Consider the following 27,417-nt stretch of genomic DNA (forward strand, 5'->3'; position numbering starts at 1 on the left):
TATATTTCTATATATTTTCTATATATATATTATATTTTATATATATATATATATATATATATATATATATATATATATATATATATATATATATATATAATATAGTTATATATATATTAGTTATATATATATATATAATATATATATATTTTATATATTTTTCTATATATATGTCCTTCTGTTTCAATATAACACATTATATAGAAACATAAGGAAAATGAAGAATAAATTCTTGAGTGTTTACGTCTCTACTGCACTCAACACACTCTCGGGAACACTGGCACACAACACTGGGACACTGACTAAACACTAACAATAGCAGTGAACATCAACAGGAATAAGGCCGTGTCAAGTGAGGTGAAGAAACAGTCAAAGTAATAATATAGGATCAGTTCATGTTGTCGTTATCACACAACTTTATAATGGGAATAAATGTTTACTGACACCTTTTTTAAATAAATAAAATAAAGATGAAGGGAAGCTGCCTTTGTGCTTTCTTGTTCGCTGTCAGTTGCAGTACGAAATATTTTCTACTTCCTCTCTTTCTTTTCTATTACCCTTTGTGCTTCTCTCTATCTCTGTCTGTCTGTCTCTGACTGTCTGTCTGTCTGTCTGTCTGTCTGTCTGTCTGTCTGTCTGTCTGTCTGTCTGTCTGTCTGTCTGTCTGTCCCTCCCGTCCCGCCTTTTCTCTCTGCGGTTCACGAATTCACTATCTATTCCTGTCATTCATTTGGTGTGTCAATAGGGAGGCTAGTGTCTATCCGGCTGTGTCGGGCTTGGCCGCCACCACAAGAAGTTTACCCTAAATCAAGTCCCTTCTCGATATCCGGCTACCATTTATCCGTCTTCCCAACTAGAGTGATGCCAGCCAAGCCGGCTTCCGGATAATGAGGACTTCACTGAGAATATTCTAAATATCGATAAAGTGAGGAAGCCAGCGTATTGCTATGGTGGTTAGCACTGTCTGCCCGCTCGTTCGGCGTCTCTGGAGCAACTAGGTCGAGAATACCGGCACATTACCGATGTTTATGGGTCCTAGAGGCTCGTAAAGTAGCGCGGGAGGCGGGTTATCAGGTGGTTACGAGCGGTTCAATTCGATGTATCGGTCGTTGGTTTGTAGGCTGATTCAGTCGTCACGACCCGACTAACTGGAAGATGATAAGACGTAATAACTAGATCAGGGAAGGTGGGTGGGTGGGTGTGTGTGTGTGTGTGTGTGTGTGTGTGTGTGTGTGTGTGTGTGTGTGTGTGTGTGTGTGTGTGTGTGTGTGTGTGTGTGTACTCACCTAGTTGTGTTTGCGGGGGTTGAGCTCTGGCTCTTTGTGTGTGTGTGTGTGTGTGCTCACCTAGTTGTGCTTGCGGTGGTTGAGCTCTGGCTCTTTGGTCCCGCCTCTCAAGTGTGTGTGTGTAATTATCTAAGTGTAATTACCTAAGTGTAGTTACAGGATGAGAGCTACGCTCGTGGTGTCCCGTCTTCCCAGCACTCTTTGTCATATAACGCTTTGATACTACTGACGGTCTTGGCCTCCACCACCTTCTTACTTAACTTGTTCCAACCGTCTATCACTCTGTTTGCAAAAGTGAATTTTCTTATATTTCTTCGGCATCTTTGTTTCGTTAATTTAAATCTATGACCTCTTGTTCTTGAAGTTCCAGGTCTCAAGAACTCTTCCCTATCAATTTTATCAATTCCTGCTACTATTTTGTACGTAGTGATCATATCTCCTCTTTTTCTTCTATCTTCTAGCTTTGGCATATTTAATCCCTCTAACCTCTCCTCGTAGCTCTTTCCCTTCAGTTCTGGGAGCCACTTAATAGCATGTCTTTGCACCTTTTTAATTTGGTGATGTGTTTCTTAAGATATTGGCACCACACAACCGCAGCATATTCTAGCTTTGGCCTGACAAAAGTCGTGAACAATTCCTTTAGTATTTCGCCATCCATGTATTTAAAAGCAATTCTGAAGTTAGAAAGTGTAGCATAGGCTCCTCGCACAACGTTCTTTATGTGGTCCTCAGGTGATAGTTTTCTATTTAGAACCACTCCTAGATCCCTTTCTTTGATAGAATTCTTTAAAGATTTTCCACATAACTTACAGGTTGTGTGAGGTCTATGTTCTCCTATTCCACATTCCATAAACTACAAATCCCGAGCGCTGTCCATTCAGCCGTCAGGCCCTCTATGTGTTTATCTGCCTGCCTACCATTGCATGGTTAAATAGGAAGGGTGCATTCCAAACAACCAAACGAACATAGTTATGGAAAACAGAATAAAAGTTATCACACAGAGATCACAATAACGTGATGCATCAAATGAACAAATCCACAAGGGCCGTGACGAGGATTCGAACCTGCGTCCGGGAGCATCCCAGACACTGCCTTAATCGACTGAGCTACGACAGGGTAAAAAGAGTTGAAACCCAAATTTTCAACTCGTAGCTCAGTCGATTAAGGCAGTGTCTGCGATGCTCCCGGACGCAGGTTCGAATCCTCGTCACGGCCCTTGTGGATTTGTTCAGAATAAAAGTTATATTTAGGGGCTCCAATTTGCTAAACGATCGATCCGGATTTACACGAGGGACTCGAACCAGTGCCTGCAGGTGACGTCACGTGGCGTTACTGCTCTGTTAGATTCGATTAGTTTGTGATATTAGATTACCGTTCGGCGCATCTCGCGCCTGTTTTGAATAATTCATTTAATTTGACACCTGATATTCGTGATTTTGGCTCTGTGACGTCATGAAAGTTTGATGGGAACATTTTCCCTTGTTTGATGGGCACGAAATGTTATGGAATGGGAGGGTGATGGGCACGTAACATTAAGAAGTGTCTGTATCCGTATCAGCGTGTCTGTGTCTCCTCTCTCTCTCTCTCTCTCTCTCTCTCTCTCTCTCTCTCTCTCTCTCTCTCTCTCTCTCTCTCTCTCTCTCTCTCTCTCTCTCTCTCTCTCTCTCTCTCTCTCACATTCAATTAACGATATATTTCGCGAGGCTGTAAGCTATAGTATCCAATATTGTATCAAGGTTTATCTAGCCTTATTGCCCTCCTACGAGGAAGGGAGAAGAGGAGAGTATGCAGGCAGAGGAGGGAGGAGGAGGAGGAGGAAGGACAATGGGAGGATGTTGTGTAAGGGGTAGAGAATGGATAGGGTGATTGGAATTACAGCGCCGAATTGCTCTTTACAAACAGCAGCATCCTCAACAGCTACAACAGCCCGGCATTAACTGCAGTACTACCACCCCTACAACGACCTCTTCCACCACCTGACAACCTTGGGAAATTTTGGAAAAAGTCAAACGTAGTCCCAATAGTGTAAAATGGTGCCAGACACGAGGCACAGACTACAGACGGGTGTCACTGACAAGTGTTCCCTTCAAAGTGACGGGAAAGTGAGCAGGCTGAGAGTAACTGAACACTCCGCCAGGAGGAACTTTGTAACAAGTGGACAGCATGGATTGAGAAAGAGAGAGTCGGCCCTGATAAACTTGGTCGAGTTCTATGTCAAGCCTACTCAAATAAGACAGGAAAAAGAATGCTTGGTAGAGTGACAAAAAGTATTTGATATTGTTCCTTACGAAAGACAAGATGGAGAAGCAAGCAGCGATGGATGGGAAGATACCGAACTGGGTGACGGACCTCCTGAAGGTCAGACAACAGGCATCAGAGTCAGAGCTGAGGCTTCAAGTTGGTGGACGGTGACAAGTGGAGTCTCCCAAGGGTCGATCCTGGCACCCGCTACAGTTCCTAATGTAAGTGAGTGACCAACCCGAGGAAGCGAACCTGTCAATGTTTACAGGCGACGCAGAGCCAATGAGTCATTTAGAAACCGAGGACTGAGAAAGGTTGTTGAATGACCTTGACAAACTGTAGGATTGGGCAAACAAATGGTTGCTAGAATTCAATCGCAACATGTATAAGGTAATGTGGATGGGAAAGGGAGAAAGGAGAAGATATCTACACCATACGGTTAAGGCAACTTGAGGAGTCGGAGAGGGAGAGGAATATAGTTCCAACACTATCTTCAGAGGCACACACAAACCAAATAACATCAGCGGCACACTATATGCTGGCAAACATTAAAATATCGTTTAGGAACCTAAACCAAGGCAATCTTCTAATACTGGAATATGCAGCACCGGACTGGACTCTGCACCTTGAGAGGTGTGAAGCCAAAACTGAAAGTACCAAAGTTTGCAAGAAGGTTATTGTCAGAGCTAAGACGGCGGAGCTGTGAGAATTAGACCTCGCCATCTTGAAGGAGAGGAGAAACAGCGAGTACTTGATCGCTACGTACAAGATGTTGAAAGGAAATTAAGAAAGTGGATAAGGACAGCGTCTCTGAAGTCTGAGAGTGAGGGACGAGAGGATATTAGTGAAAGCTGGAAGCGGAAATGAGTCGAAGTAAAGCAGGAAATGAGTCGAAGTAAAGCAGTACTCGAAGCCTGTATAGGTGGTGGAGAAATTAAGCGCCCTGTAGGTCGTTGTAGCAGCCGCCTCCACCCACAACATCAAGGCCAGATTCCACAGAGAATTTGATCGTCAGAATAGTCAATTATAATGACACACAAGAAGGTACAAGATGTTTTGTGGGTTGGGGCATTAAGAGCTGGGTCTCGCTTCCTTGCTATCACAGGTAGGTTAGTGCCGTCACCACCACCACCACCACTACCACCATCAGCACCACTACCAGCACCACCACCACCACCCCCCACCACCCCCCCCCCACCCACCCCCACCCCCCACCAACACCAACAACAGAAGTTGAGGAATAATTGAGTTAACGGATGGAAGGATGCTCGGCTGTGAGGAGCAGCACAAGTTACGTCTCCTCTCATGACTATTGATGAGTCGGCATCCTTAGCCAACTGTCGGGCCAACACAGTGCCAAGCCAAGCCTACCACAAGGGAGGGGCCATGAAATGAGAGCCATGCGTGGGAGGGTATGGCATGGAAAGGGGGATTGAGCTTGGAAACGGTAAAAAAAGATTGAAATCTCTAAAGTAATGGAAGTCCATTACAAAACACACACTAACGTGATGCATCAAATGAACAAATCCACAAGGGCCATGACGAGGACGCAGGTTCGAATCCTCGTCATGGCCCTTGTGAATTTCTCCATTACAATACTTCAAGGATGGAACACATTCTCCAGCATCTGGTATTTACTCTGGTATAATCAGAGAACAGTGAACAATGTAATAAGTTCATGAACAATTTATATTACTGCAAAACTGGGTTGCGAATATTCCTGAATCATCTGACTGCATAATCTATCGCCAAATTGCTTTCATTGTGTATTCAACAAACACATAATTCAACCGGCAGTAATCAGTATGAAATAATTTTCTTGTATTTGCATAAACAATTATTGTTATTGTCGATGTTTTCCTTAGGTCTGTAGTGACAATGTGTTGTGTGAATTAATGAGGATTATAATCACATTAATCAATTAATGAGGATTAATCACTCTTAATCATCTCTCCTTCACTCCCTCTTGCCACGCCCTACTCTCAACTCTAGGTCAACTAAGAGTTGATGGAAGTTGGAGTGTGTGTGTGTGTGTGTGTGTGTGTGTGTGTGTGTGTGTGTGTGTGTGTGTGTGTGTGTGTGTGTGTGTGTTCACCTCGTTGTATTTGCGGGGGTTGAGCTCTGCTCTTTCGGCCCGCCTCTCAACTATCAATCAACTGTTACTACTGCTATTTTTTTTCTCCACACTTCACACACACACACACACACACACACACACACACACACACACACACACACACACACACACACACACACACACACACACACACACACCAGGAAGCAGCCCGTGACAGCTGACTAACCCCCAGGTACCTATTTACTACTTGGTAACAGGGGGCTCTGTGGCTGTGGCTCTGTGACTGTTACTCTGTGACTGTGACTCTGTGGCCGCTCCTGTTACACAGTCTTGTCTATGTCCACATTATCCAGGAGTGTTCTTATCCACACTCCTCCTCCTCCTACAAAAACCTCCAAATTCCTTTTCTCTTCAGCTTCCTCCACATTTTCTTGCGTCTCCTCCAAGTGATCCGACTCCTCTTCCTCTCTTCATACCAATCGTCGCCTGCTCCTCCTGCTCCCCCTCCTCTTCCTCCTCCTGCTCCTCTGCCTCCTCCGCCGACACAATAAGAACAACATTAAGAGCTCCTCTGAGCGTTGGCACCGTCTTAGCGTCAGTATGCAAATTAGGTGTCCTTAAGGGTGGCGGCGGCGGGTAGTTAGCGCCCTAATACTCGCCGGGAAATTAACACTTAGAGTGCCTGAGAGATCCATTGGCACTGTTGCACCAAGTGTCAGTGCCCAGGAGGAGCAGGAGAAGTGGGACATGTGTGTAATTATATGTAAGAACACATATCAACAGCCTTTGACTTGTGGGCAAATGTTTAAAAACAGTTAAACGTCGTTAATTTAAATTCATCCATTCAAATGGCGGCCATCTTGATGACGTCACGAACTGTAAGTTCCTCCCACCATAGCGACACTGAATTACGGATCAATATGTAGTTTGTAATGACATGTATCCTGTCACACATTGTTATACACATACACTGTACCCACATGAGCCACAGAGATATTAGAAAGAACTTTTTCAGTGTCAGAGTAGTTAACGGATGGAATGCATTAGGAAGTGATGTGGTGGAGGCTGACTCCATACACAGTTTTAAATGTAGATATGATAGAGCCCAGTAGGCTCAAAAATCTGTACACCAGTTGATTGACAGTTGAGAGGCGGGACCAAAGAGCCAAAGCTCAACCCCCGCAAGCACAAATAGGTTAGTACATACTGTATGTGTTTAGCTCTATCTATGCGGATATGTTGGATCATATTCGCCCTATGATCCTGGAGCATATGGAATGGTTACCTGTCAGTGATTACGATGAAGTGAGGTCTAGCTCTTGTCCCCCCGTCAACTGCCACTGTTGTATCTGGAGTGTTTTAAGTTTTCCGAACTTCGAATTTCTTTACAATTCTGACGCTAAAGTTGCTGGTGGAGATGGCTTCCGACACTTCTCTCAGTGTATTCTACTTCTTCACCACCCGTACAGGGTACAAGCTTGATATTTTTTTATTTTATTCTACTGACTCATTTCTGTTTTCAAATCCCACTTGTGTCCGTTTATCCTGTCCTTGTCAACAATGTCTGTTTCCCCTCAGTATCTTGTATGTAGTGATCATTTCCTCTCTCTTACGTCTTTCCTCTAAGGATGTACACTAGAGGTTTTTTCACCTGTCCTCATAGCTTAGACCTCATATGAATGGTCTGAATGACCCCAGGGAGGTCATTCACTCTAAACCACTGCCAGTGGTTTAGAAGTCATTAAGTGAACGTGTAAGTGCTGGAGTGTCGCAAGAATTGGGCTTTATAAATGAGTTTAAAGTGTGGAAGGGGCGATCAAGGCTCTCTTAAGTGGTATAGTAGTATGCGAGAGAACTTACAATTCGGTTTAGTGGGTTGAGGGAGCAAGCAGAGGAACTCTCTTCGAATACTTTAATATTCTCGTGAAATATAAAGAAACTCCATTAAAACTTTATAAACATCTTCGTGGTGTGTACTCACCTAGTTGTACTCACCTAGTTGTGTTTGCGGGGGTTGAGCTCTGGCTCTTTGGTCCCGCCTCTCAACCGTCAATCAACAGGTGTACAGATTCCTGAGCCTATCGGGCTCTGTCATATCTACACTTGAAACTGTGTATGGAGTGAGCCTCCACCACATCACCCCCTAATGCATTCCATTTGTCAACCACTCTGACACTAAAAAAGTTCTTTCTAATATCTGTGTGTGTGTGTGTGTGTGTGTGTGTGTGTGTGTGTGTGTGTGTGTGTGTACTCACCTATATGTACTCACCTATATGTACTCACCTATATGTACTCACCTATATGTGCTTGCAGGATCGAGCATTGACTCTTGGATCCCGCCTTTCCAGCTATCGGTTGTTTACAGCAATGACTCCTGTCCCATTTCCCTATCATACCTAGTTTTAAAAGTATGAATAGTATTTGCTTCCACAACCTGTTCCCCAAGTGCATTCCATTTTTCCACTACTCTCACGCTAAAAGAAAACTTCCTAACATCTCTGTGACTCATCTGAGTTTCCAGTTTCCAGTTGCAAGCACCTATTTGTGCTTGCGGGGGTTGAGCTTTCGGCTCTTTGGTCCCGCCTCTCATGTGTCACTCAACTGGTTCTCCTTATTGATTCTCAGTCATGGGGTCTCTTTACCTTTTCGTTTATCGCAAAATTTGATTTGATGTGTGTATGAGTAAGTCCGCGTGGGTCCTTTGCCTTCAGTAACTCACATTATGTGTTGGTTAGTCGCAGCTGACTTTACTGAGCCACTACTTTTACAGTAAAGAAGCGGGATCATACAAGCCTGCTGTTCATTTGAGTATCTACTTTATACCCACGACCTCACGGCCTGCTCAGGGATAATCATTAATGTTTTACCCACTTTCTCAAATAATCCGAGGATTATATATATCGTGATCATGTCCCCTATTTTACCCTCTTCTACAGGGAGATGTGGACCGCTCTTCACCCATTTCTCGCAGTTCAATCTTCTGAATTCAGGGACTTTTCTTGCAGCGAGTCCGTGGAGTTTCTCAAGTATGGCTCTGTAATATCTCACGCGAGTGTAAAGTCTATGCACTCAAGAGGTGCACCTCTTGAGTGCATAGAGGTGCCCATTCTTGTGCTGGTTACTAGAGTGTCTTCCCTCCTCCTCCTCCCTCACACTAGCTCCAGGGTGTTCCTTTAATAACCTCCTTCATTCTGCACACTTTCTTCCATCCTCCCCTTCCTTCCCACTTGCTAAGCACAACTAGGTAAGCGACGGTCTCGCTTCTTGCAGGTCGGCGTTCAATCCCTGACCGTCATAGTGGTTGGACACCATTCCTTCCCTCCCGTCCCATCCCAAGTTCTTATCCTGACCCCTTCCTAGTGCTATATAGTCGTAATGGCTTGGCGCTTTCTCCTCATAGTTCCCTACCTCTCCCTAAAATCCAATCCCTCCCCCACCTCCCCAACACCCCCCCACCTCCCCAACACCCCTCCCCCACCTCCCCAACACCCCCCCACCACCCCTCCCCAGCAGAGTGGCCGGCGTGGATCACTAACAGATCTGTGGGGAGCGAGGCCGGGTGCCTTTGTCTCTATGCAAATTATGACTATCAGGCAGAACACAGCGGCCGAACACTTTGTTAATGGCACCTAACAGCATAGTGTGGGGAGGGGGGGGAGGGGGAGGGGAGGGGGAAGGGAAAGAGGGTAAAAGGGTCGTCCATATGGAAGGGAAGGGAGAGGCGGGATACAAAGTGGGAGGGGGAACCCAACAGCTGAAGCAACAGTATTCACAACCAGCAACAACAACAGTTGTACAAGCCCCGGATGATATAAACCAAGAAGATATAAACCCCGGATAATATTAACCAAGAAGATATAAACCCCGGATAATATAAACAGAATCGAGAGGCAGAAAATGGGAAATGATTATCACACCTTACTCAGGGGAAGCTAATAAAATTTGTTTAGAAAAAAAATATAGTCTCGAGCTTATAAATGAGCCCCCTCCCCTCCCCCCCTCATCAAACATTTTTTGTTTATTCTAAGCTTGTTTATCCAAGCTAATTCAACACTGAAGTGTCCACGTAGATTACCCCAGACCCAGACGCTAGTGGCGAGGAGTGCCGAGGCCCGGAACTGCCTGTTTGCATGACTTGTAACAAGCTACAGTGCGCTAAACTTCCCCCCCTAAAATGTAGGCACCCAAGCCACCCACTTAACCTCACCAACCTATGCATAGAAAATGTGGATTGTGAGCCGCTGCTTTTGATAGTGCTTTCGAGGTATACGTCTGAGACCCGTAAGTTGGTCTCAGGCGTATACCTGTAAGCACTTATCTTACTCTATACGTTACGGAGTAAGGTATAGAGTAAGACTTACTGGTTGAGAGGACGGGTTGACGTGTGGCGCCAGTCCTCGTCCACCAACACTGACAGCAATACAGGACTGAGGACTGGAGCAACTGGTATTTAGTATTACACCTTTCCTTCACATTACTCTTCCTCTTGGTCCGGTGTTGATGTGTTGATGACACAGCCAGTTTGACCTTCCCCACACTGACGACCCCCCCACACCCCCTCCCTCTTTGCTCCCCCCTTCTCCTCACTGTAACTCAACCTCTCCCCCCTCTCCTCTTTCTTGGCCCCCTCCTCACTGTAACTCAATCTCTCCCCCCTCTCCCCTTCCTTGGCCCCCCACCTCACTGTAACTCAACCTCTCCCCCCTCCCCCTCCCCCTCCTCAACCCCATCTATCACCACCCCACACTCCCTTTGCCCTTATCGCGTTCCCTTCCGGTTTGCCCCAGTCCCCCCTCTGCTATCTTCCACACCATATCCCCCTCGTTCCTTCCGTTATCATCCTGACAGTATTCACCCCCTCTCCAACACCCCCCTACCCTCCTGCCTCTTCCCTCAACCCTCCCCTACCTCTCTCCCCAGACACTCACTCATCTCTGCCTCATTACCTCGATACACCACAGAACCCTTCCTATCAACTCCTTCATTCTATTCCTTCTCATTCGTCAAGACGTTATCGTATTCCGGTATTCCAACACTGCCCTATTCTGTCTCCTCCATTCCCCTCCCTCCCTGCTGTGTCTTATTACACCTCCACCACAGTACTGTCTCTTCTGCACCTCCTCACAGTACTGTTTCTCCTGCACTTCCCTACAGTACTGTTTCTTCTGCACCTTCCCACAGTACTGTCTCTTCTGCACCTCCTCACAATACTGCCTCTCCTACACCTCCCTCACAGCACCACCTCGCCTGCACCCCCCCTCCACAGTAAGTGCAATATTTCTTAAGTAAAGAACAGGTGAAAGAAGCGACATTGGTGGCCAAAAGGAACATTTATTATTGAGCAAACTCTCCGTTGTAAAGCAAACAGATACACACATGTTTCATCATTTATAATAAATTGAAATTGAAATGTTGATTGAGGTATAAATACTCACAAAGGGATGAGGTAGATCAAGCTATTCTCTCCCTGTTCAGTACAACGTGTTCATATATATTTAGACGCGTCACAATGAACATATTTCCGAAGATTCTAATAAACATATATATTTTTGTTTATAATAAAAGTGAAAACGTGAATGGTTCCGGTATCTTCAACCTCCTCGAGGTTGAAGGTTGAGAGGTCGGCGTCTAGTTATATGAAGAAGAAATAAACCCACAGGAAGAGGAGTAGATTTGAAGGAATAAGTGTTGGAGGTCGAAGACTGGAACCTCTTCATTCAACATGTCGAAATGTTGAGGTTAAGAATGGGAGAAGATTCACTAACAACCCTTCACATGTTACATGAAGTCACTGGGAGCAAACGATGACTTCATTCCAGACCACACACTAGAAGGTGAAGGGACGACGACGACGTTTCGGTCCGTCCTGGACCATTCTCAAGTCGATTGATGGACCACACTTGAGAATGGTCCAGGACGGACCGAAACGTCGACGTCCCTTCACCTTCTAGTGTGTGGTCTGGTCAACATTCTTCAGCCTTGTTATTGTGACTCATCGCCTGTATAACTATATACTGTTGTCTGATTGGTTAATATTGGTAAACATCTGCAGGACCCAAAAACATCGTCCAGTCAAGTGAACGGTGAGAATGTGTGGGCTAAGCTGACAGGAAGTCGAAAGTGTGTCTTGGTGTTCGATGAGCGTTACACTCTGTGTGTGTGTGACAGTGATTGATGTGTAACACCATGGGGGAACACACACACGGGCCCCTGGGGGAACACACACACACGGGCCCCTGGGGGAACACACACACGGGCCCCTGGGGGAACACACACACACGGGCCCCTGGGGGAACACACACACACGGGCCCCTGGGGGAACACACACACACGGGCCCCTGGGGGAACACACACACACGGGCTCCTGGGGGAACACACACACACGGGCCCCTGGGGGAACACACACACGGGCCTCTGGGGAGAACACACACACACGGGCCCCTGGGGGAACACACACACGGGCCCCTGGGGGAACACACACACACACGGGCCCCTGGGGGAACACACACACACGGGCCCCTGGGGGAACACACACACACGGGCCCCTGGGGGAAAACACACACACGGGCTCCTGGGGGAACACACACACACGGGCCCCTGGGGGAACACACACACGGGCCTCTGGGGAGAACACACACACACGGGCCCCTGGGGGACACACACGGGCCCCTGGGGGACACACACGGGCCCCTGGGGGACACACACACACGGGCCCCTGGGGGACACACACGGGCCCCTGGGGGACACACACGGGCCCCTGGGGGACACACACGGGCCCCTGGGGGACACACACGGGCCCCTGGGGGACACACACGGGCCCCTGGGGGACACACACGGGCCCCTGGGGGACACACACGGGCCCCTGGGGGACACACACGGGCCCCTGGGGGACACACACGGGCCCCTGGGGGACACACACGGGCCCCTGGGGGACACACACGGGCCCCTGGGGGACACACATGGGCCCCTGGGGGACACACACGGGCCCCTGGGGGACACACACGGGCCCCTGGGGGACACACACGGGCCCCTGGGGGACACACATGGGCCCCTGGGGGACACACACGGGCCCCTGGGGGAACATCAGTGGATGGTGTTCATGTCAGGAATGAATGAAGGGGAGGCTTGCTTGTTTTTTTGTTTCTCTCTGAACCAATAGTGAAACGCAGTTTGTTAATTGCTTTCCCTCCGTAACCCTCCCTTCCCTCCCTCCCTTCCCCTCCTTCCCTTTCCCTCCTTCCCTTCCTTCCTTCCCTCCCCTCCTTTCTTTAATCGGGGTCTTCCTGCATTTACCTATCTCTCCTTCTCTTCTCTTCCTTATCTGTTTACTAAACTTAATCTCTTATTCACTTTTTCTAATCTTGACTATTTTTCCCTCTCTTTAATTCCTCTTCTTTATCAACCATAACCACTTTCTTTCTCTTTATATTTCTGTCCCTTCGAAGTATTTCCTTTTACACATCTTTGTTATCGTTATTCCGTTCCATCGTTCTCTCTCTCCTTATTTACTTCCACACTTCTTTTCCATCTTTCTATTTGCACTTCTATTTTCTCTGTATTCCTTCCCTATCCCTTTCTCTCTCTCCCTCTCCCATTCGTAATCCACCCACTCTCCCATCTCCCTTTCCCTCCACCCTCTTTCACAATTTCCCTTCTCTTCTACTGACGATGCGTAATCTATCATTATCTCTCCACTATCTATCCAGCCAACACTCCAATAGATGGGTGATGGTGAAAGTTGTCAGTAAGTGCCATCCGCTCCTGTTGGATGTCACTCTGGCCCTCTGCTGGGGTACCACAATGATCTGACTGTCGTTTTCTTAGTTCTCTGTGCTCTATAGCGGCGGTGCCCTGTGCTCTGTAGTGTTAGTACTCTACGCTCTAAGATATTGATGCTCTGCGTTCCGGTATGGTAGCAGTGTGCACCGCTCTACTGGAGGAGGTAGAAGACCTCCCGCAGGAGGTAGAAGGAAAAGCTCCATCTTGGCTCCTGGTTCCTGGTTCCTGGTTCCTCGCTCCTGGTTCCTGGTTCCTGGTTCCTGGTTCCTCGCTCCAGGTTCCTGGTTCCTACCTCTGGTTCCTGGTTCCTGGTTAGGGTCAAACTTCACATGAACTGATATAGGTTTACTATCTCTTGGCTTAAAGAGTTATTGCAAACATCAGAACAGTTCCACATGAACGCTAGTCAGAGAGAGAGAGAGAGAGAGAGAGAGAGAGAGAGAGAGAGAGAGAGAGAGAGAGAGAGAGAGAGAGAGAGAGAGAGAGAGAGAGAAATAGAACAATTAAAACAAAAACAAAAGACAACTGAAATTTTATCAGATTTTCTAGGGAGCAATATCAGGAGTGAGCGTGAGCCTGGAGCGATAGACTGCAATAGACCGCGATAGACGGGAGGGGTATCGTAGTGTTGCCAGCGAGACTGGGACTGTCTGCCGCCTGTGTTATTGGTGGGTGGGGGAGGGGAGGGGGGGGGGGGAGGGGAGGGGGGGAGGGGGTGTTTGGTGGGGGGGAGGGAAACAAAGCGACAAAAACAAACAAATTTTTGGATATAAACTGTAGTTTAGCCGAGGTCAGTCGACGGAGAAATTTGTTTATGCGTTAATGGCTAAACTTTTTGTTTGTTTGTTTTATTAATTCTCTTTTTTTTGTCGCCTTTTGCATATTTACTTTTTTTTTAGCTTTTGTATTTTTATTTCTGCATTTTATTTTCTCTGTTTTTTGTTAGATTTTTGTCAAATCTCCCATTTATCATTTTATGTTTATTGGGTCTCCATCTCTCTCTATCTCCTTCAACAGCAATTTATATGGAAATTAAAAATAAAGAAGAGATAACAGCTGATAACTTTACACCATAAAATTGCGAAATTTTTAAGTGCGAGTAAGTGGTCAAATCCAAAACATTTCAGAAGCTGGATCTATTGATTTTGTGTCAGGGGCTGTAGTGCTATCGGTGTAGATATATTGCCTGAGGCGAGAGGGAGAGTTGAGGGAAGGAGAGAGAGAGAGAGAGAGAGAGAGAGAGAGAGAGAGAGAGAGAGAGAGAGAGAGAGAGAGAGAGAGAGAGAGAGAGAGAGGGAGGGAAGGAAATGAAACACAGTGGGAGGCATTCAGGACTGAGGGAAAGGACACATTTGGGAGAGATGGAGAGGGAGAGAGAGAGGTATTTGGAGAGAGACCGGGCCGCCCCGACATTCGGTCTAACATTACTTGCATAAACATTAATTTACGCATTCTCCTCGTTCACTCCCAAGACGCCCATCTTCCCTCCCTCCTTTCCACACACCATTTTTTTCCTCTTCCTTCTCACCCCTCCCTTCTCTTTCTCCCTCTATTCCTTTCCCTCGTGTTTGCAAATCCCCGTGAAAGATGAGGGGGTTCGGATTCTCAAATTTAATATCTGCGTGGGGGGTGGGGGGGATGGAGGGGGGGGGGGATTGCTGATCAAACACCATCTAGTGTCCTCGTCCCCCTCTCTCCCTGTCTCCCTCACTCCCTCTCTACTCCATCCTCGTAGACCCACCACTGCCCTCATAAGAGTTGGAGATCCTCCTCCTCCTTCCATCTGCTCCCCCCCTCCTCCCCCATAACGTTCTCCCTCATCACCCCCTCCCCCCTTGCTCGATCGTCGATTGTGCAAGCGATTGGGCACCATTCTTTCACTTCCTCATATTCCAATCCCCCCCTTGTTCTCTCAATCCCTTTAAAGTGATGTATAGGCATTCTGGGCGTAGCCTACTGACCTGGGGATTGTATTATTTTGCCTTCTGACTCTCCCTCTCTTCCTCCTTCCTTCCCTCATTTCTCCCTTTCCACCCATTTATTCTTTCTCTCACCTTCCCTCCTTCTCTCACTCGTTTCAACCCTTTCAAAGTTCCCAAATAGCGAACCAGTTCTTAGAACAGAGCTAGGCAGGAGCGCCTTTTCTAACATCATTCGGCATTTTATTTAAAACAGTGAACGGCTCCTCTTCACTAACAACAGTAAACGGTAAGACCTTCACCAACAACAGTAAACGGAAGGATATTCACTTAGAGCAGTTAACTGAAGGGCCTTCACTTAAAACAGAAAATAGGTACGACCTTCACTGAAACAGCACTCGGTGGAATTCTCATTGAAACAGGAATCAGTAGATCCTTCCCTAAACAGAAAACGGTATGTACCTTTCATTAAACAGAACAACAGTAGGACTTCCTAAAATAGTAAACGGCAGGAGCTTAAAACAGAAAATGCTAGGAACTTCCCTTTAAAACGGAACACGTTGAGAACCTTGTCTTAGACATCTAAGGGGATGGACTCCTATTTGAAACTGTGTATGGAGTCTAACCTCCATTAACTCTCTTGTTAGTGCATTCTATTTATTATGTAATTAATGTTCCTTTCATAATTTGTCCACGAGTGTTCTCTTGGTCGTGAACAAACCAATCACATATAATCTCTCCCTATCACTTCTGAGAATTGTATATGTGGTAATTATATCTCCCACTAGCTCCTTTGTTAGTGATATGAAGCTTAGTTTCTTTAGTATTTCCGCTTATCTCGTATCCTTTAGTTCTGGGACTGTGTGTGTGTGTGTGTGTGTGTGTGTGTGTGTGTGTGTGTGTGTGTGTGTGTGTGTGTGTGTGTGTGTGTGTGTGTTTGTGTGTAATTGCTTTCTAAATATTTTTTTTTTGCCCGCATGTTTCTCAGTTTTATTGATTTTCAAAAGTATTTCCGTTCATTATATACAATTCCAAGTATATGAGAGTAACTTTAATTGGATAAATGTTGTTTACAAGTATTTAAACATTAACTTTTTGCTGAAAACAAGAGAGAGTCTGGAGGATCTCGGTAGTGTTGGCAGCCTTGAGCACACAGTTGCCAGCCCTGCTCCCGCTCCAGGCTTTCCAATTAACAATATCCATTTTATTAGCATTTCACGGTGAGAAAATTGTCTAACTGTATAATGAAATAAGGCTGATTAAGTTACTGCTGGCTTAATTGGTTAAAAAAGAGGAAGCTGGCATCCTGGTGGGCGCTCGACTCTCCACCTCAGTAGCTTTCCCGCCAAAAAAAATGTCAACAAGGCTTTCGCGCCAAAAAATTATCAACACGGCTTTCGCGCCAAAATTAACCGAATCAGGCATCCTCGCCATATTTCTTTGTCTTAGGTTGTCGATATTAATTATTATTATAACGTTACTTTTGAGTTCCAATTAAGAAGCTTTTTTGATATGACGTAATTTTGTTTATTAAATGCATTAAAGTGTATGAAAGGTTTATCACATGTCATTATTAAAGAAAGATTCACTATACAAAGTTGGATATCTTAACTAGTTCAAGTAATAAAGTATTTAGCAAAACTTATTTCCAACCGTAATCATTTTTTTGTTCTATTTCTCGGAGGGGGGGTCGGGTGTTCGTTCGAGCCTCCTAGTCCCTAAGGTCAACGATTATATATATATATATATATATATATATATATATATATATATTATAATGTATATAATAATAATGAAAGGGGAGGGGTGGTGTGTGTGTACATATATTATGTACCATATAAGAAAAGTATACGCCTTTAGGGAAAAAAAAACAAGCAATCGTGTTGTATAAAATGTATACGAGTGTTGTACACGTTTATCCCAGTTAATAAACAGTGAGATAAAACTCCAGGAGACATTTTATCAAATAACATAAAACCCAAATGTGTCTAAAGAAATGAAACAAAAAAGGAAAGCTTTTCGTGTTCAACTGAACGATCAGAACAGCAAAATATGATCCGGTTACTGGTTCATGTTCGGTTGAACGAATACGCTAGTCGTAATGTGATCCGGTTATTTGTGTATTTGATACACGGGGCGCAAATAGTGCTAAACAACAGACAGAGGAGCCAGAGAGAGATGTATAAGTTATACATATACAAGGTGAAGGGAGATATGCATTGGGTATACAGATGAGCAAGATCAGCTAGCCACTGTACCCTAGGGTAATGTACCCTAGGGTAGTGTATCTTAGGGTAATGTATTCGGGTAGTTGAGTGTAGACTAGAGAAGGAGGAGGGGTGAGGGAGCAGCAGCAGCAGTAGGAGTGAGGCAGCAGCAGCAGGAGGAGGAGCGAGGAAGCAGCAGCAGCAGGAGGAGTGAAGAAGCAGCAGCAGCAGGAGGAGTGAGGAAGTAGCAGCAGCAGCAGCAGTAGCAGCAGCAGCAGCAACAGGAGAAGGAGTGAGGCAGCAGCAGCAGCAGCAGCACCAGGAGTGAGAAAGCAGCAGAAGCAGCAGCAGCAGCACCAGGAGGAGTGAGGAAGCAGCAGAAGCAGCAGCAGCAGTAGCAGGAGTGAGGCAGCAGCAGCAGCAGCAGCAGCAGCAGGAGGAGTGAGGCAGCAGCAGGAGGAGTGAGGCAGCAGCAGCAGGAGGAGTGAGGCAGCAGCAGCAGGAGGAGTGAGGCAGCAGCAGCAGGAGGAGTGAGGCAGCAGCAGCAGGAGGAGTGAGGCAGCAGCAGCAGGAAGAGTGAGGCAGCAGCAGCAGGAGGAGTGAGGCAGCAGCAGCAGCAGCAGAAGCATCAGCAGCAGCAGGAGGAGTTAGGAAGCAGTAGCAGCAGTAGCAGCAGAAGTGAGGGAGGAACACCTGGAAGCTAAAACAACAATAATAACTCATCACTTGGCGTCTCCATGTCGGCCATCACCGGTAAATGTGCTGACAAATTGATACACGGCCGGCTGTTGTGTCCGGATACACGACCAGTCGGCGCTCGGATACGTGAGATGTGTCCGCGTTTTGTTTCCGGACACTTGAGTCTCACAACTCCTCTTGAATTTAGATGAGGAGTAAGCCAATATCATCTGCCGAGTCTGAGATGAATGAGGGAGATGAGTCAGGCAGATAGAGAGGCTGAAGGTATCTCCGCATCTTATCAAACAGGTTCACATCAACCAGTGAACGCTGCGGGTTCTCATCAACCAGTGAACGCTGCGGGTTCTCATCAACCAGTGAACGCTACGGGTTCTCATCAACCAGTGAACGCTGCGGGTTCACATCAACCAGTGAACGCTGCGGGTTCTCATCAACCAGTGAACGCTGCGAGTTCTCATCAACCAGTGAACGCTGCGGGTTCTCATCAACCAGTGAACGCTGCGGGTTCTCATCAACCAGTGAACGCTGCGGGTTCTCATCAACCAGTGAACGCTGCGGGTTCACATCAACCAGTGAACGCTGCGGGTTCTCATCAACCAGTGAACGCTGCGGGTTCTCATCAACCAGTGAACGCTGCGGGTTCTCATCAACCAGTGAACGCTGCGGGTTCACATCAACCAGTGAACGCTGCGGGTTCTCATCAACCAGTGAACGCTGCGGGTTCACATCAACCAGTGAACGCTGCGGGTTCACATCAACCAGTGAACGCTGCGGGTTCACATCAACCAGTGAACGCTGTGGGTTCACATCAACCAGTGAACGCTGTGGGAAGCAAGAGAAGTTCAGTTCCCTTAAAGCCTCACGATTCCTGTCCACTGGAATTATATGTTAATTATTCCAGTTGATTTTTATTTCCCACTATGATGGCAGCTGTAATTATAGGCGGTCCAATATTCATTAGTATAATTGTGTGTTAAAAAACGCTCGAGCGACCTGGAATTATCCCACACCTCCGATACGGGCGACAATTTTGCTGCACTGATCGTTAGGGAATCAAATGATGGTTGGGGGGTGTAGTCCTCCCGGGCCGCTACACACACACTCCTCTTATTAACCAACTCTATTTTCTATCCATTGTGTTTTAAGGTATGTATTTTTGCATATACATTTTTTTTTTGGTTCAATTCCCGACCGTCCACAACCCTGGAAACACAAACCGAAACTGTGTCTATTTTCAGCTTGTTACAACTTGTAATAAAGTTGTTACATCTTGGCTTAACGTGTTTATGACGTATTAGAACGTTGTTACAACTTGCTATATTGGTTGTTATAACTGGTTAGGTGTTAAAACTTGTTCTAACGATGTACCAACGTCGTAGTTTCGGTGTGTGTTTGGCGGGTTAAGTGGTTGGGCACCATTCCTTCCTCCCGTCCCATCCCAAATCCTTATCCTGACCCCTTCCAAGTGCTATATAGTCGTAAAGGCTAGGCGCTTTCTCCTCATAGTTCCCTTCCCTACCCCCCCCCCCCCTACCTTGTAGATGATATATGTGTGTGTTATATATTAAATTATTATAGTAACTGGTTGTTTACATACTTTAACAATTCAAACATTGTGTCCAGGATTGACTAAAGTAATATAAAATACTAAATACCTTTCAAGTTCTATATTATATCTTCATAAAAATATGTATCACGGAAGAAGAATGGAGAATATATCAGGGGAAACGCAGAGTCATTACGATATAGCACTTGGAATGGGGTCAGGATAAGGATCTGGGATGGGACGGGGGGGGGGGTGGAAGGAATGGTGCCCAACCACTTGTACGGTCGGGGATTAAACGCCGACCTGCATGAAGCGAGACCGTCGCCCTACCGTCCAGCCCAAGTGGTTGAACAAAAGCAACCAAAGATCTGCTTTAAAATATATACATGACTATGTAAAGTAACTTGAAGGATGCCATGTTGAAAAATGTAATAGACAAATGATAATCAGAATAATTATAATTACTTCAATTATTGTAATAATGATATTTATAATAATGCTGAGATACTAATACTAATAACACAATAATAATAATAATAATATTATTATTGTAAAACACTGGAACACTGCTACAACAGCACTGGAACACTGCTACAACAGCACTGCTACAACAGCACTGGAACACTGCTACAACAGCACTGGAACACTGCTGCAACAGCACTGGAACACTGCTACAACAGCACTGGAACACTGCTACAACAGCACTGGAACACTGCTACAACAGCACTGGAACACTGCTACAACAGCACTGGAACACTGCTACAACAGCACTAGAACACTGCTACAACAGCACTGGAACACTGCTACAACAGCACTAGAACACTGCTACAACAGCACTGGAACACTGCTACAACAGCACTGGAACACTGCTGCAACAGCACTGGAACACTGCTACAACAGCACTGGAACACTGCTACAACAGCACTAGAACACTGCTACAACAGCACTGGAACACTGCTACAACAGCACTGGAACACTGCTACAACAGCACTGGAACACTGCTGCAACAGCACTGGAACACTGCTGCAACAGCACTGGAACACTGCTACAACAGCACTGGAACACTGCTACAACAGCACTGCTACAACAGCACTGTAACACTGCTACAACAGCACTGGAACACTGCTACAACAGCACTGGAACACTGCTACAACAGCACTAGAACACTGCTACAACAGCACTGGAACACTGCTGCAACAGCACTGGAACACTGCTACAACAGCACTGGAACACTGCTACAACAGCACTGGAACACTGCTACAACAGCACTAAACACTGCTACAACAGCACTGCTACAACAGCACTGGAACACTGCTACAACAGCACTGGAACACTGCTACAACAGCACTGGAACACTGCTACAACAGCACTGGAACACTGCTACAACAGCACTAGAACACTGCTACAACAGCACTGGAACACTGCTACAACAGCACTGGAACACTGCTACAACAGCACTGGAACACTGCTACAACAGCACTGGAACACTGCTACAACAGCACTAGAACACTGCTACAACAGCACTGGAACACTGCTACAACAGCACTGGAACACTGCTACAACATCACTGGAACACTGCTACAACAGCACTGGAACACTGCTACAACAGCACTGGAACACTGCTACAACAGCACTGGAACACTGCTACAACAGCACTGGAACACTGCTACAACAGCACTGGAACACTGCTACAACAGTACTGGAACACTGCTACAACAGCACTGGAACACTGCTACAACAGCACTGGAACACTGCTACAACAGCACTGGAACACTGCTACAACAGCACTGGAACACTGCTACAACAGTACTGGAACACTGCTACAACAGCACTGGAACACTGCTACAACAGCACTGGAACACTGCTACAACAGTACTGGAACACTGCTCTAACAGCACTGGAACACTGCTACAACAGCACTGGAACACTGCTACAACAGCACTGGAACACTGCTACAACAGCACTGGAACACTGCTACAACAGTACTGGAACACTGCTACAACAGCACTGGAACACTGCTACAACAGCACTGGAACACTGCTACAACAGTACTGGAACACTGCTCTAACAGCACTGGAACACTGCTACAACAGCACTGGAACACTGCTACAACAGCACTGGAACACTGCTGCAGCAGCACTGGAACACTGCTACAACAGCACTGGAACACTGCTACAACAGCACTTACCTCATAACGTCCAGCTAACAAAAGCTATAACATTATGTAAACACTCAAACAACTTCGTCGTTGTTTACATATCACCTGACTGCCAAAGTCATGTAGCAACACCAGGTATATTACCATTGGCGTGGCAAACCTCGCAACCAAGAGAAGGAATATATACATTTACACTCTAGATAAAGTCTAGCACAGATTAAAAATATGATTAGAGATGAAGCGGTGGAGAAAACGTGTACTGACCATGATACAGAAACTGGAACATTGGAATCTGTGGACTGATTCAAGAATCAACTATGAACCACTTATGTTAATGAAAGGAAAGAATTGAAGAACAGAAATGAAATGTCAGAATTGTGGAGAAATGCTTCACAGTCCACTGAAACATTATCTAATCTTATTTAGATTAAACATGAAGTGTGGAGCTCTCAATGGCTCTCTGACCTAATGACCTTATGACCTTAAACACGACAGGGATTGGGCAGGATGATGTCGGTCGTCAAGGGTGACTTGGGCGTAAAGGCCCGCTCCGTTATAGAGCTTATCTGTGCAAAGTCTAGGAGGCAGTCAGGCTGGTGGGTAGGCAAGCTGGTAGGCAGGCAGGCTAGTAGACAGACAGGTACGCAGGTTGACAGAAAAGCAGATTGGCAGGCAACCAGGTAGACAGTGTGACGGTAAAGTGACTAAGAGCAGTGGCTTAGGGCAGATGGAATGCAAAAATAAAAAAAGTTAAAACAAATTAATAAATAAAACTGCTAGGCTGACTTCACTGTGCAGTAACTGCAGGATAAAGTACAGAAATGGAAAAATTTAAATACTTTACTATGGAAAAAAATAACTGACAAAATTTCAAAAATAAAAACAGTTCCTCCAAGACTTGGCTTACAGTCTTATTTACTTACTTACTTACCAAGACTTACAGTGTGCAAAATGAAAAAAACAATCAAATAGACACGTTAACGTTACGTTAGAGAACAAGAAATAAATTATGCTGAAAATACCGAGTACTAGACTGCATAAATCTACCACCACACAGGGTAGTGTGAGAGTCCAGCAGGTTGAGCACTGAGAATATTCTGACTGATTGTGCCTCGCTGGCTTCTATATATACAGGAAAGTGACCATCTAGGTGGCGCTGTTGTCTTGATAATTGGAAGCCGGCAGTTTGCGAACTATCAAGGTGCTTGTTCATCAGCCAATAGCGTGATTCTGGAGACGCCAGGTGCTGGGGGGGGAGGGGGTATAGAGAGGTGGAATCTTGTCTAGACGTATAGTTGTTGTCGTTCTTGCTTGTTAATTCTCTATTTTTGAACATGCAGACGTTACATGGTTGAACATGTGATGATGGAATAGGCTCAATCTCCTTTTCTAGGGGGATTCTTGTGACAACAGACAGACAGGCAGGTTGAAAGGTAAAAAGGTAGGCGTTTACACAGGTAAACAAACAGGTAGGTAAACGGACCTAGCAAGCAGGTTGGAAGATACGCAGCTAGACAGACAGACAGACAGAAAGTGTTAAAAGCTCCAAGAGATTTTAACATCCCTACAACACAAGAATTGAAGGCAGGAGTACTGAGCGATGATTGCTGAGCAGTAATCATCCCGCTTGCAATGAGCAACTGAACATAGTATTTCCTTGCAACAGAGAAGCAAATGCATGGTTTTGCTTGCAGCAGACCAGAGAACACGCCGCATTTTGTTTGAAACGAAGCTCTGAACACTTCAGTTTACTTGCAATAAAACTGCGATCATATCCCTTCATTGCAACGGAATATTGGACACCTCTGCTTAACAACAAAACAATTAAAACCGTTCTTTTATGCAACAAATGCATTAACATTTCACTTTCTTTATACATACAAACATATATGCATGCATACATACATATATACAGACATATATAAATATACACATAGCCAAAAGCCAGATTCACGCTCCAGTGATACTGTAGGGGAGATATGGGGGATTTTTGGATTGCAGTCGGAGGAATGGGTGGACGGGGTACTGTATGGGAGGAATTGGTTGATGGGGATTGCTGTGGGAGGGACCGATTGAGGGGTAACCCGATGAACACTCACCCATCTGTCTGTCACAGCGAGGAAGTCAATTCAGAAATAGTTCCTGACAATAATTTTGTTGACAAGCAGAGAGACATAGACGAACAGAGAGAGAAAAAATATGATTAAATCAAATCGTTATTTTGTAAATGTGTGTAAAATGGGGGGGGGGGGGGGTAGGAGTAGGGGCGCCTGGTGATGAGCGCCTTAATGGCCTGTGTCACGGTGACAGATGACCTCAGCCCAGTTATCGCGTCTGACCTCTATGACGGCGGTTATCACCTTGCCTGCTCGTTAGTGCCTCGCTCCCCTCGTTTCACACATACACACACACTTCGTTAGTTCATAGTTACACACACACACACACCACACACAAAAGTGTGTGGTGTGTGGTGGTGTGTGAAGTGATGTGGTGGAGGCTGACTCCATACACAGTTTCAACTGTAGATATGATAGAGCCCAATAGGCTCAGGAACCTGTACATCAGTTGATTGACTGTTGAGAGGCGGGACCAAAGAGCCAGAGCTCAACCCCCCGCAAGTGGTGGGGGGAGGGACATAACTACCCTACTACCCTCACCCCACCACCCAAAACATCCCTCCCCCACCATAACACTTCAATCTATTCACCTCCTCTCCGTCAACTCACCCTCTTCTCCATCTACTTAACTTTCTGTGTCATGGGCTGACCGCCTATCTGATCTTCTCACCTTTCGCATCTACTTACCCACACTCTCATGTATTCACCTCTTCTAACATCTGTTCTTCTCATTTCTCACCTCTTTCATCCACTTACCTCCTCTCTCATCTACTCACCTCCTCTCTCATCTACTTGCCTTTCTCTGTAACCTTATCTCTTGTTATCTGTTATTCCTTGTGCTCATCTTCCATTATCTTCTTAACGTCTTCATTGTATTTCTGTTCAACTGTTCCTCCCCATCACCCTCTTATCTTGCTCCCCATCACCCTCTTATTTTACTCCCCATCTCCCATCCTATCTTGCTCCCCAGCACCCCACTACGCCAGCACCCATTCAGCCTATCACTGAATAATTAATAGCTGAGGGAACTAGTGGGAGAGGCGAGGGGGAACAACTTTCCTTCCACCCCTTCCGTGTGGCAGATGAGTGGGGAGAGGAGATGAACTACGTCACTGCCGCCTCTGAAAAAATGGGTCATACCCACGGGCCTAAGAGACGTGTTGACACAAAAATAGAGTTACTGGGAAGGTGCTTCCAGGGGGCGTCTGGGCAGATATTGCTAGTTAAACACAATGTTTTTTTTGTGTGTTTTGTGAGATAGCGTAGATTCTATTACAGTGGTTCCCAAGGTCTATTTTGGTCGGAGGAACCACTGAAATGTTTCGAGTAAATCTCGAGGATATTTTCCCCTAGGTGACACATGTTTGGTCCGACAGAGGCCACCTCCCTTGTGACACATGTTTGGTTCGACAGGGGGCCCCATCCCTTGTGACACATGTTTGGTCCGACAGGGGCCACCTTCCTTGTGACACATGTTTGGTTCGACAGGGGGCCCCATCCCTTGTGACACATGTTTGGTCCGACAGGGGCCACCTCCCTTGTGACACATGTTTGGTTCGACAGGGGCCCCTTCCTTGTGACACATGTTTGGTTCGACAGGGGCCCCCTCCCTTGTGACACATGTTGTGTCCGACAGGGGGGCCTCTCCCTTATGACACATGTGTCCGACAGGGGGGGCGGGGGGCCCCCTCCCTTGTGACACATGTTGTGTCCGACAGGGGGCCTCCCCTTCCTTGTGACACATGCTGTATCCGACAGGGGTAAATTTCACAATGTGAAGCAGCAGGATTAATAAATGATAAATAACTCATACTTTTAAATAAAAAATTACAAAAGCATTTATTGGCCATTTCTATTTACTAATTAATTTGACTAAAAAAGAGACAAACCTTTTCAATAGTTTTTAGTAAAATTGTTAGCGAATAAAAGTAACCTTTTATTGTTGTATAATACATTCACCAATGAAAATAATATGAAAGTTAATGTGAAACTTTGTCTTGCTTTTTTGTAGCACAATTTAATTCGTGGTCGATAGACACTAAGTTCCTTACCCATAGACCCCACTCTAGGCCTCTATTGGGATTTTATTTTGTCGCTGGAAAAATCTCCTGTCTTGACACAGCTTCTCTTTCCAAGTCAGATAGGTAATTTTAAAACCTTAATAGTTAAAAGATTTAATGTTATGAAAAAGGTGGCAAGTTGTACTTTTTTGCACGCTTTTGCAAATTCTAGAGAAACTCTGAAGACGAGTTCATGGAACCCCCGGACACAAGTTCGTTGAACCCCGGACACAAGCTTGTGGAACCCCGGACACAAGTTCATGGAACCCCGGACACAAGTTCATGGAACCCCGGACACAAGTTCATGGAACCCCGGACACAAGTTCGTTGAACCCCGGACACAAGTTCGTTGAACCCCGGACACAAGATTGTGGAACCCCGGACACAAGCTTGTGGAACCCCGAACACAAGCTCGTGGAACCCCCGGACACAAGCTCGTGGAACCCCCGGACACAAGCTCGTGGAACCCCCGGACACAAGCTTGTGGACACCGGACACAAGCTCATGGAACCCCGGACACAAGCTCGTGGAACCCCGGACACAAGCTCGATGAACCCCGGACACAAGCTTGTGGAACCCCGGACACAAGCTCATTGAACCCCCGGACACAAGCTCGTGGAACCCCCGGACACAAGCTCGTGGAACCCCCATGCAGTGTTCCCCTGAACCCTCATCGCAGCACTATGGGACAAAATCTTCAAAATATAATTACACAGGGAAATGCATGAGGCGTAAAGGTCCACCTTAAGCAGTCGTATTTATACCCAAACACTCACATATGTACTTATGTAACCCATACTATAACAGTCTTCCTCCTTCTGTCGTTCAGTTTAATAAATCGATTAACAGAAAGTCAATGTTTCCGTTCTGTGGTCAAACCAGTAAGATATCCGAGTCTGAAGCAAAGAGAGATAGATCAAAAAAAGTTTTTAAGCTACTGGGAACGTAACTATCATTCAGACATATTTTCCCTAAAAAAACAGATGAGCGACAGAATCTCATAATCTTTACATATAAAATACTTGAAGATCAAGTGCATAATAAGCACAGTATATGGCCAGTCTCACTCACAAAGCTGGTCAGAGAAAAAGAATTGATAATTGAAATGTGAGCAGAAACATTCGTGGTTCTCATTGTTCTCATTCACTATGATCTCACTGAACTAGAGAGAGAGAGAGAGAGGAGAGTGGTAGAAGTGAGAGCTGGATCTCGTCTGTGTGGTTCTATCCCCTAGCCCCTACGGGAGACTGTCCTCCACTCCATCCATCAGACCGGCCAAGCCTCGTTCATTTGACCAATCAACGACTATTTCTCATTGCGTCTGAAGA

The 27,417-nt window shown here is 45.9% G+C and overlaps 2 protein-coding genes across 2 annotated transcripts in view; both read left to right on the top strand.

Moving 5' to 3' along the window:
- The window catches only part of oxt (Xylosyltransferase oxt), a 295,185-nt gene that overhangs the window by 74,660 nt on the left and 193,108 nt on the right, over positions 1-27,417 (top strand). The gene's annotated exons all lie outside the window — the stretch shown is intronic.
- On the top strand, positions 18,436-19,113 carry LOC138373368 (sericin-2-like). Its single transcript, XM_069339566.1, has one exon. It carries the CDS (start codon positions 18,436-18,438, stop codon positions 19,111-19,113), a length of 678 nt encoding a protein of 225 aa, XP_069195667.1.

The sequence above is a fragment of the Procambarus clarkii genome, chromosome 42 (genome assembly GCF_040958095.1).
Source record: "Procambarus clarkii isolate CNS0578487 chromosome 42, FALCON_Pclarkii_2.0, whole genome shotgun sequence".
Taxonomy (NCBI): Eukaryota; Metazoa; Arthropoda; class Malacostraca; order Decapoda; family Cambaridae; genus Procambarus; species Procambarus clarkii.

Excerpts from the sequence above, each read along its gene's own strand:
- LOC138373368 (XM_069339566.1), top strand. The coding sequence starts at position 18,436 with ATGAGGGAGATGAGTCAGGCAGATAGAGAGGCTGAAGGTATCTCCGCA.